Source organism: Cicer arietinum, chromosome 1 (assembly GCF_000331145.2).
Source record: "Cicer arietinum cultivar CDC Frontier isolate Library 1 chromosome 1, Cicar.CDCFrontier_v2.0, whole genome shotgun sequence".
Taxonomy (NCBI): domain Eukaryota; kingdom Viridiplantae; phylum Streptophyta; class Magnoliopsida; order Fabales; family Fabaceae; genus Cicer; species Cicer arietinum.
Window position 1 is genome coordinate 53,280,099 of NC_021160.2, and position 11,457 is coordinate 53,291,555.

An 11,457-nucleotide genomic window follows, 5' to 3' on the forward strand; every position below is an offset into this window, starting at 1 on the left:
TCGGTCATTATTTAAGAAGAAAAAGTATATATTTTTTATTCAAAATTGATTTAAATTGAGGAGAGAGATTTTGGTTCAATTCAATTTTAATTTAAAAAAAAAAAACAGTTTATTCAATCAATTATTTTTGTAAAAACAGTTTAATACTTAACTTTTATGAATCAATTAATTTAAAAATAATTCAGTTCGATTTAATTCTACTATTTAAATCATTTGAATCAATTACATTGTCTATGTTGTTAGGTTTTATGCCATGGCCCGACCCAACCTCTAGTTTTTGTTTCTCTTTAATGAATGTTTTCTCTTGACCCAAAAAATCCTTGTCATGACTACACATTTAAAGTCCAAAACATTTTTTTTACTAAAAGTTCGAAGCCTTTTTTGACTAAAATAAAGTCAAAAGTCTTTCAAATCAATATAAGTTGGTTAATTTAAACAAATTAAATATTAAATTAAAATACATAGATTAATTTCTTCAGTTTTTTCTATAAATAGTTGCTTTAGTTTTCTTTTTTATTAACATAGTTGCTTTAGTTTTTAAAACTTTAATTTTTGTTTTATAATAATCATGTATATTATTTGTTCCACTTCATTTACTTATTATTAACGAAATAACAGACTCGATATTTTTTATTGGGCTTTGTTGGATACATAGTTTATTTTGTTTTAAAATATTGACATCAATTGAACTTATTTATACAATTTCTTTATTAATTACAAAAATAATTAGGAAACAATTTCTTTTCTTTTAAAATTCGTATTGTATGAGACATTGATGTAAATGTGTATATACACTAAATCTCTTACGAGCATATTAAGCCATTAATATAAATGGGTCATAAGGCCTCGTTTTATTGAGCTCTTATGAGTATTTTTGTTTGTTATTAGATTGTGTATTACAAGTTGATTTACATATTTACATTCACTCTTATAATTTTTTTTGTTTATTGTTAATTAACTTTCATTTCTACCAACAAAAAAAAATTAACTAGTTCTTAGTCACAAACTGATTGCAAGACATGCATTAGTTAGATTTTAATCACTAACTGATCATAGAAAATGTGAGTAACATTATTATATTTATTTATTTCTCAACAATCCGATTTTTAGAAGAACAATACTTTAATAATATAAAGTATTGGACAAAAATTACATATACCTGTAATCTATTTATTTGTCGTTAATTAATTTTCATTTCTTCCAAAATAACTAACTAGTTCTTTTAGTCTTAAACAATTTAATCATAAGATCGTGTTAAAATTTTAATTCAATCGACAAATATCGATATTATTAAATTAAATATTTATCTTGAGATCTAATTTAAAATCTCATAAATATATGAATTAATCATGATAATATTTATCATATTTTTAAAACAAAAAATAAAATTAAAACACAAAAAGATAAATAAAATATTAAAATTAAAATTCTTTTGAAATAATTTGAACTTAATTGAAGCTGATTGTTAACTACTTGAATTCAACCTTTTGATTATTTAAATTCAATCATTTGATTATTCACTATTTTTTTAAACATCATAAATATATTTTATTTTATGCAACCTTAGTTCGATCCAGTGGCATTTTGGTAATCTCAATTTAACTCGAAATCTTTCAATCCCATGGTATTTACGATCTCCTACAATATACAAAAACATTTGTCTCACCATTCTCTCTTCCTCACTGAGCTCGTCGAATTCGTGTTCTGATCTCCAACGATTGATCTCAACAGAGGCTAGTTCACTCTCCAATCCACAACAATGGTAAGCTTCTTATTCGATCCGTTCATTCTCCATCGCTTCTGCATTCTTATCATACCTTAGATCTGGACTCAATTCTATGAGATTTCATGCTTTTATCTCTTTCCGCCATTCATTTTTCCGATTTCAAATGTTTCGATTTCATTAACTTCAAATGTGAGGTTCTCAATTTGCTTAGTTACCTCTTACGATTTCTATTTCAATGGGATCTACTGTGAAACCGTGTAACTGACTCGTTTTTTTTTTGTTACTTGAATTTTCAGCCTCTCAGACTCGAAATCAAGGTACGGTTGCTTTCAATGTTTATCTGTTGATATTATATTTATTGAAACCGAGCTTAGTGTGGATGTTTCGGTTTGTGTTTACTTAAACTAACGCGTTGTTATAATCTTTGATCAGCGAAAGCTTGCGCAGAGATCAGAAAGAGTGAAATGTGTGGATCTACATCCAACAGAACCATGGTAATGCTTCGCCGTTTTCTGCGTTATTTAATTGCAGAAAATAATTTATGATCTAATGCTAACTTTATAATTAGGAATATTTGTAATTGTTTTCATCATTAGATATGTCTGTCTCAAGTTTGCCTGGGTTCCACTTCTACAACGATGGTTTATTGGGATTTAGTCACTAGTAACTAGTAATAGTGGTTTTTGTTATATGATGCTACTGTTGATGTTTTTAATTATATAATTTAGTTACTTGATGTTATCTTTGTTAATGCAGGATTCTGGCAAGTTTATACTCTGGAACCGTCTGTATCTGGAACTACCAATCTCAGGTATGTGATTAATTGTTCAAAAACTGAGATGATGTATGCTGTTCCAGACGATATTCATTAAATTGAGAAATGAAGTGGTGGATACCTATATATTGGCACCAAAGCCAGACACGGGTGTTTGTTGATTGATATCTGAACAAGCGACCTTTTGCATTGTGCCTAAATATTATGAGCTGTTGATTCACGAATGGAGGGACCTTTTTATTCACGGTTTCCTACAAATTTCAACCAGCTATATGATTGATTGATCCTACAATATGAATTAATGACTGAGTGTGTGGAACAAATATGGAACAATATTAACAAGTAAATTTGTAGTTGTTGTGTAAATGGGTTAGTTCGGTGATATTTTATTTTGAAGCATTGCTAGAAATGATTATATTATATTCAAATTAGATGATATTAGTTGTTTCATCAATTCAAATACATAGTTTCCGCAAAATGACCAATGCCCTTTCAAAGTTCACAAAAAAATACTAGTAAACAATCTTACTTTACATAAATTTACAGTCTCTAAGTCTGTGTATCAGGATAGTAATCAATCTTATTTTGTAGATCAGTAGTGAGAGATGATACCTTCCGACTCCCCTGTTTTTAATTTCAAATCAAATTCTTCACAAACTTCTACTATGAGTAATGATTATTTTCTAAGGAGATTTGCTTGTGTAATCAGTCATCACTAATATACTTTATGCTATTTCAGACCATGGCCAAATCTTTCGAGGTCACTGAGTTACCAGGTACATGAATCTTTTTTTGGTCCGTCTGTTTGCACGTCTTCCTCTAGATGCGTTTTGCTTGAAAGCTTGATACATTTGCTTGAAGACACAGTTTACTTGTATATTTCTTACTTTTAAGACCATTGGGGCTCTTTTATGTGATTTTGCAGTTAGATCAGCCAAGTTTGTTGCACGCAAACAGTGGGTTGTTGCCGGAGCTGATGATATGTTTATTCGTGTATATAATTACAATACAATGGATAAAGTCAAAGTATTTGAAGCACATACAGATTACATCAGGTGTGTGGCAGTTCATCCCACCCTTCCTTATGTGCTGTCATCATCTGATGATATGCTCATAAAGCTTTGGGATTGGGAAAAAGGCTGGATTTGTACCCAGATATTTGAAGGACATTCTCATTATGTTATGCAAGTGACATTTAATCCTAAAGACACAAACACCTTTGCCAGTGCGTCTCTTGATCGCACCATAAAGGTATATCTGCGTTCTTGCCAGTTGTTTACTTTTAATTTAATTATATTCTCTTACTCACAGTATAGTGCATTGGTGCACCTGTTATCTTCTCTTTCCAGATTTGGAATCTTGGCTCTCCTGATCCCAATTTTACATTGGATGCTCACCAGAAAGGTGTGAATTGTGTTGATTACTTTACAGGCGGTGACAAACCTTATCTAATCACCGGTTCTGATGATCACACTGCCAAGGTTTTGTTTAAATTTTTGTTTCCACCTTTTACTTATTTTATATATAAGGAGCGTATCAAGTGAGAACTCCTATTTTATTGTGAGAAACGAGAGCTATCAATAAGATCCGTTGGATTACAATCAACAATCAAGATTAAAAAACTCAATCAATGAGTTACGTGACCAATGCCACCTCCACTTAATTTTCATTTCACTGACTTCAACACAGGGATCTTCTCTTCCTTACGTATCCAGCAAGGTACTACGCAGTGAAAGAATACGCATTCATGGATGCAAAGTCTCTATTTGACTTTGTGGAAATACTAAGCTTCCAAGCAATCTAATTGGAAAGGAAACCCAGCCATGTTCTGAAACTAAAGTTGTGGAATTCCATTGGCAAATTGGAGTGGTAAATAGCAAGCCTGCAGCAAAAATCCCCATTTTTTCAAATCACCAATTTCTTTCAAAGTTACTCATAAAAATAAAAATTGGCGCCTTCTCCAACTAAGACATTTATTCCAGAATTAATAAACTATAAAACTCATACGAGTAGTCTGTTTTGCTTGACCTCATTACAAAAAAATCATAGCAGTGAGTCATCCAAGAACCCAATCAAAGCCTCTCACCTATGAGTATATTAAAATTTGAAAAAATGCAGTTCAAAAGAAAAGGCATACACGAAGGCTCCTGGAAGGTTCAAATGGTAAAGAGGGAAGCTTTTGAGAAAAAATTGCAATCAAAGAAAAAATCAAAATGGATTATACAACAATAACCGAAAAGGGCAAACAGTTTTGATGATGTGAATAGCATGCTTAATATCAGAATTTAGTTAGGGAACAAAGAAAAGTTCATGTTGTTTAGAGAAATTTGGAGACGATTCACAGTGGTGAGATCGAGAAGAAGAAGAAACTGTGAGAAGAAAGGGTGGCATAGGAAGGGGAGGACGGATGTAAAGGTAGTATACAGTGGAGGCAGTTAAAATATGGTCAGATGAACTTTTAAATTAGATTTTTTAATCTGGTGCATTGATTGTGGTCTAACGGTTGTAATTAATAGTTCTTGTTTATTACAATAAACAATAGTTTTCACCTTATATATTATTTATTATATATGAAAATGATAGGTCCTCATTCTTTGCCCCATCAGAAAAGAAATAACATTATAAAACATATTGAACAGGTATGGGATTATCAGACCAAAAGTTGTGTCCAGACCCTAGATGGTCACACACACAATGTGTCTGCTGTATGCTTTCATCCTGAACTTCCTATAATCATTACTGGTTCTGAGGATGGTACAGTGCGTATATGGCACTCAACAACTTACAGGTAATTTGAGATGCCCAGATAAATGATTTGTGAGTTGTGAGCTTTATGTTTATTCTATTTGGTATATTCCTCTTGTGTTACCCTCCAATTATATTCATCTTATTCGAACTTGAATTATTTGCCTGGGGTTGACTTTTGACCTTATAAAATGAGGCTAACTTTATGATATTTAGGTTGATGCGTTGCTTCTTCATGTTTCTTTTTTCACCTTTTCTAATATAACATGAAAGGATTATTTTGGTGACTGTAATGCCTAGATTTTGGTTTAACTTTAAGATAGGACTGAATTTGAGAATGAACTGTACAATATTGTCTGTCTCTTTCTGAATTCAGGTAATAATAACACCCATTTCATGTTTCAGAAAGAAAAAAAAATAACACCAATTTCAATGTTTTTTTGGCTGTTCAATCTGTGTGCAGGCTCGAGAATACATTGAACTATGGTCTTGAAAGAGTTTGGGCTATTGGATACTTGAAAGGTTCACGTCGGTGAGTATTTTTGTATATGCAAGTAATTTCTTAACCTCATTTTAGTTAAATGGTGCTTGAATAATGGAGTTTTCTTATCTTCACTCCTCCCTGATTACATTAATTACCAATACATCTTTCCTGCAGGGTTGTGATTGGATATGACGAAGGAACGATTATGGTCAAACTTGGTCGAGAAGTACCTGTAGCTAGCATGGACAACAGTGGGAAAATTATTTGGGCTAAACATAATGAAATTCAGACTGTCAATATAAAGAGCATAGGGGCAGATTTGGAGGTATAGGCTCAATTATACCTCTTGCTTGTAATATGTGAGCAAAAAGTGTAAAGCTCTTTTTTTAGTGACGCATCCAAGTACTATGCTTTTTAGGTTGCTGATGGAGAAAGGTTGCCTTTGGCTGTCAAGGAGTTGGGCACTTGTGATCTTTACCCACAAGTGAGTCAATATCCTCCTAAATGTTATGCATCGTTCTTTGGTGTAGCTTTTCTATTTTTACCATTCTTGCTTTCATCATACAAGCCTTAACAGATTTTAGGAAAGTGACATATGTACATTGTTTAGCAAATCAATCATTTTGCAATATTCATCATGACTTGGTTTACTTAAAGATTTTTTTATGTAATGTTAATCTACATTGAAATTCCAAGTTGATTGCAGGGACCTCTATTTTTTGTATCATTGTATGACTTAATATCTGTTGTAATATAACCATGTAAAGTAACCAAATTAGTTGGTAGTTTGGAACTAAGTTTGTAATCTGAATCTGACTAACCAAATTAGTAAGATCCCTTACTGCTGGTTCAATTATCAGCAGTATTTGTTTGTTTTATGTCTGGGTGGCTGATTGTTGAGCAAATTTATGCAGAGTTTAAAACACAATCCTAATGGGAGGTTCGTTGTTGTATGTGGAGATGGTGAGTATATTATATACACTGCATTGGCATGGAGAAACAGGTCATTTGGTTCCGCGCTAGAGTATGTTTGGTCTTCTGATGGAGAATACGCTGTCAGAGAAAGTACATCTAAGATTAAAATTTTCAGCAAAAGTTTCCAGGTTTGCACTTTTGTTAAACTTTATCATCTTTTATCTTGTACTTTGCAAAATGAAAATGGCGATGAGAACTAATAAATTGCCCCTATTTTTAAAAAAGGGGAAGCAGAACTAGATCCTACCATTTTTTGTACTGTGTTAGGCACCCCACAGTTAATGAAGATTCAAGAGAAAAAAAGTTAGGAAGGGATGAGAGAGGGAAGGGAAAGAAGGGGGAACTAGGCTGTAACAATCTTGCTCATATGACAAGGAGTGTGGGAAGGAATAACAGACATGGGGGAGCAAGGATAAAAAAAAGGAAAGGAGGATCCTAGTGGATTCAGTCATTGAGGAAGGAAACTTAGGCCTTTGTGTAGAGAGGAAGTAGTCCCTTAAAAGTGCTGATGGATCTCTATCATTATTTTTTTATTTCTGTTCTATGTTCCATAGTTGTATAGATCTGTTCCTGGACTGATATCTCTCTCACATAACAATAGTGTTTATAGTCAGAGTTATTCTATTAAATTACTGCTCTATTTGTTGGTTTATCTCAAACTGTTTAGGACAAGGAGCATGAAATAAATATATTGAGCTTAGCTATAAGTTTTCCTTAAGGAAATGACTATATTTGTAGAAGCAATTGAGAAATGTTCTCCCAAGCAAATAACAAGGCATGTTTCCATTTCATTTTTCTTTATTGCCCGGCTTGGTTCTCACTCCGGAAAGTGCACACAAATTTTACTTTGATTGTTATAGCTCTTCTAATGTGAAAAAATGTTCTAGGGAAGATTTAATAAGAATTCAAATAATGTATATTTCAGGAAAAGAAGAGTGTCCGACCAACATTTTCAGCTGAAAGAATATTTGGTGGCACTTTACTGGCGATATGTTCAAATGATTTCATCTGTTTTTATGATTGGGTTGAATGCAGGTTGATTTACCGCATTGATGTCAATGTGAAAGTAAGTGCTTTGATTAGATGACATCTAGTTCTTTTTTTCATGTCTTTTTCAGTGTCTGATTTAATTTTGCTTGTGTCAGAACCTCTACTGGGCTGATAGTGGTGATCTAGTAACAATTGCTAGTGATACATCATTCTACATCCTGAAGTACAATGTGAGGATTCCGAAAACTTAATCCTTTTTTTATAGTCTTTTCTCTTTGGTTTGCTTTTGCTGAATGGATATTTGATTGATGTTTACTGATGAGCACTTTAATAATTTTGACTTTCGCTGGAGCAGCGTGACGTTGTTGCATCACACATAGATAGTGGAAGACCCGTAGATGAAGAAGGGGTTGAAGATGCTTTTGAGCTCCTTCATGAAATGAATGAGCGTGTAAGGACGGGTATCTGGGTTGGCGATTGCTTTATCTATAATAATTCCTCTTGGAGACTTAATTATTGTGTTGGCGGAGAGGTATTAACTCTTGTGCTCCTTCTATTGAATAAATGCACACTTTTTTCATTAAAATACTAGTCATGTGAAACCTATTGATGTAACATTATGAATTTAGGTAACTACAATGTTCCATTTGGACCGCCCTATGTACTTGTTGGGATATCTTGCAAACCAAAGCCGGGTGTATTTGATTGACAAAGAATTTAAGTAAGTGGACTGTTTGTTTTGATTAACTAAAGCACCCAGTTACAGTAATCTTAACTAATTAATTCTTTTTATTGATTGTATCCCTCAGTGTTGTGGCATACACACTGCTTTTGAGCTTGATCGAGTACAAGACACTTGTGATGCGTGGTGATTTAGAAAGGGCCAGTGAAGTTCTACCATCAATTCCTAAAGAGCATCATAACAGGTAGCAGTTATCTTGTATTACAATATAAGATATTAATTAATTTCTTTTCATCATGAAGAAATATGATAATATACAGAAAATGCTTTTGGTATCAGAGTTGTACTTCATGAAATTATGTATATCTAGATAATGTGCATGAGTTAGTATGTCATTCCCGGCTACTTCTTTTTGTTTGTCCAAGCAAGTGTGGTTGCGATATTTCAACAACCTGCTGGGAAATGTTGGTTAATCATTTTTGTTTATCAAAGACTCTTTCGATACTCGTAATTTTGTATGGACAGCTATTACATTATTCCGAACTTTGGACACTCTTCTTACTTGCCCAGCATAGATATTTACTTGGATTTTTTTATGACATCGATGCATAATCTTGTATGAATATCTATATTACACATTGATTTGTTTGTTGCATTGGTTTAGAATTTTGTTCTGTTACATGTAGTGTTTATTCAAACTTCTGAGTTCAGTTTCAGATCTACAATTTGGCCATATTTTATCCGCATCCTAATTGAAATACCTGATTTTATGGTAGTGTTGCTCGATTCTTGGAATCACGAGGGATGATAGAGGATGCTCTTGAAGTAGCTACAGATCCTGACTACAGATTTGATCTTGCAATACAGCTTGGAAGATTAGAAGTTGCAAAGGTATGTTCATGTAATGTCTGTAGGGAGATATTGCTTCACTAGTAAAAGTTGTTCACTTGGGTATCTAATATCTTCATCTCTCGTCATGAGTTTGATTTGTTGATTTATATCATAGATAATATTTGTTCTCTTTCCTTTCAGAACATTGCAATTGAGGTGCAGAGTGAGTCTAAATGGAAGCAGTTGGGAGAATTAGCTATGTCTACTGGAAAGGTGCTTTTCAATATGATTTAAATCTTCAACTTTAGTAATTTATTCAACACTTCAGCTTCATTTCTTTCCTAAATATCCATGTCCTAATGTATTGAAGTGAGTGCCTTGATGATATGATCATGTGCACATGATGGATATAATCCTTATTGAGGCTTTTGAGTGCAAAGGACTAAAAAGGTTTTAGTTATGGCCAAATTATTTGTGTTGTTGCATGTTAGAAGTTTTGGTCAGGTGCATGTTAGATGCTGATTCTCTTGTATAATTAAGATGTTAAATGTTTTATTTGTCAAAATTAGTAGTAATTATGTAAACTGGTCTGGTTATACTTAATGACAATTCTTGTTTTGTTGGGTATTTCTCTTGACCTGTTGTAGCTCATGTATTTTCCATTTTGCAGTTACAAATGGCTGAGGAATGTTTGAATCATGCAATGGATTTGAGTGGGCTTTTACTGCTATATTCTTCTTTCGGAGATGCTGAAGGAATTTCAAAGCTTGCAACCCTTGCTAAGGAGCAAGGAAAGAACAATGTTGCATTCCTTTGCTTATTTATGTTGGGTAAACTTGAAGACTGCCTTCAACTATTGATAGAAAGGTAATGTTATAGAATTCTGACATTACTGGAAGGGCGGAGGGATTGATCAGACTGCAATTATATTTATAGTTGTGTTATGCTTTTTGCAGTAATCGAATTCCAGAGGCAGCTTTAATGGCTCGATCTTATCTCCCAAGTAAGGTCTCAGAGATAGTGGCAATTTGGAGAAAAGATCTCAATAAGGTAGCGTCTGATTCAGATATATTCGCATTTGTTTATGATGGAATTTCCCGACTTTTGTGCGTGCATGATATTTTGTGAATCCAAATCCTTTTGGGTATTTTGTTTCAAGTCATCTAAATTCATTCCTAGGAATTTATGGGTAGAAAATATGCATTCCAATGTTTGTTACTATGTTACAAAATTTTATTCTTGGGTATAAACGATTTCCAAGATAGAAATAATTTCCACATGGTTTTATTCTCTAGGGAGGGTCGGGAAAAAATTCCCATTTAGCTTGGACTGAAATTTATGTGTAACTACTGTACCTCTTTTTATTTTATTTTTTTAAATAGCCAATGTTATAATTAGTTGTTAATGTTGTCAGAGGGGGGAGTTGAACCCATGACCTCCTAGTCACTCCAACTCCCTCAAAGTCAAACCACCTTATGACTCCCATCTATATACCTGTCTTACAAATAAATCCTAGGAATGTTATATATGTTAGCCACACACTTAAAATAATACAACCCAAAAGAATAGGATTCCAGGGAAAACTAACATAACTCGAAATAACATCCCCTTACAGTTCCAAAAAAACTGCACACGCCTCCAGTTGAAAACCCAAGAGTAGATACTCATTCAACTATATTTGGTTTCAATATTTTTTCATAAAATAACTTGTTGTCAAGAGCTGAGATCCTCTGCAGTTTTTTTTACAAGATCCTGACCTGATATTGTGGCTAGGAACTTCCATTCTTATTCAATTGTTTTCTTTGGTTATTCCTTTCATTTTAATAAATGGCCTGTAGATAAATAGAGTATATTTGAGTGCAGGTTAATCCAAAAGCTGCTGAGTCATTGGCTGATCCTGAGGAATATCCAAATTTGTTTGAAGACTGGCAAGTTGCACTTGCTGTTGAATCTAAAGCTGCAGAAACAATGTCAGTGTGGAGAACACTTATTTTCTTGCTTGTATCTTGCAGCTTTGACAGTTTGTGTTGTTCTGATGCAAATTTTGTATGCAAAACATCTCTAAGAAATGTTTACTTACGATAATTTTGATATTTCTATTTTAGGAATGTTTACCCTCCAGCAGAGCAGTACATCAACCATGCTGAAAAATCACATGTTACCCTTGTTGAAGCTTTCAGAAACATGCAGATTGAAGAGGAGGAGCCTCTTGAGAATGGAGACTCTAATCACGAGGTATACTAAATATA

The 11,457-nt window shown here is 33.2% G+C and overlaps 1 protein-coding gene across 2 annotated transcripts in view; it reads left to right on the forward strand.

Annotated features, from left to right (window-relative positions):
* Positions 1-1,610: 1,610 nt before the first annotated feature.
* The window catches only part of LOC101502055 (coatomer subunit beta'-2-like), a 12,218-nt gene continuing 2,371 nt past the window's right edge, over positions 1,611-11,457 (forward strand). For both annotated transcript variants that reach the window (XR_189290.3, XM_004486663.3), the window contains exons 1-23: positions 1,611-1,762; positions 2,023-2,043; positions 2,159-2,220; positions 2,483-2,537; positions 3,241-3,277; positions 3,427-3,752; positions 3,851-3,982; positions 5,141-5,289; positions 5,710-5,778; positions 5,905-6,055; positions 6,149-6,214; positions 6,645-6,833; positions 7,631-7,771; positions 7,851-7,925; positions 8,051-8,227; positions 8,325-8,416; positions 8,505-8,621; positions 9,154-9,268; positions 9,410-9,481; positions 9,879-10,075; positions 10,165-10,258; positions 11,072-11,178; positions 11,314-11,443. Coding sequence is in view for 1 of the 2 variants with exons in the window: in XM_004486663.3 (XP_004486720.1) it covers positions 1,760-1,762; positions 2,023-2,043; positions 2,159-2,220; positions 2,483-2,537; positions 3,241-3,277; positions 3,427-3,752; positions 3,851-3,982; positions 5,141-5,289; positions 5,710-5,778; positions 5,905-6,055; positions 6,149-6,214; positions 6,645-6,833; positions 7,631-7,771; positions 7,851-7,925; positions 8,051-8,227; positions 8,325-8,416; positions 8,505-8,621; positions 9,154-9,268; positions 9,410-9,481; positions 9,879-10,075; positions 10,165-10,258; positions 11,072-11,178; positions 11,314-11,443 (2,577 nt within the window). In the remaining variant the exon portion in view is untranslated. The remainder of the gene's footprint in view (positions 1,763-2,022; positions 2,044-2,158; positions 2,221-2,482; positions 2,538-3,240; positions 3,278-3,426; positions 3,753-3,850; positions 3,983-5,140; positions 5,290-5,709; positions 5,779-5,904; positions 6,056-6,148; positions 6,215-6,644; positions 6,834-7,630; positions 7,772-7,850; positions 7,926-8,050; positions 8,228-8,324; positions 8,417-8,504; positions 8,622-9,153; positions 9,269-9,409; positions 9,482-9,878; positions 10,076-10,164; positions 10,259-11,071; positions 11,179-11,313; positions 11,444-11,457) is intronic.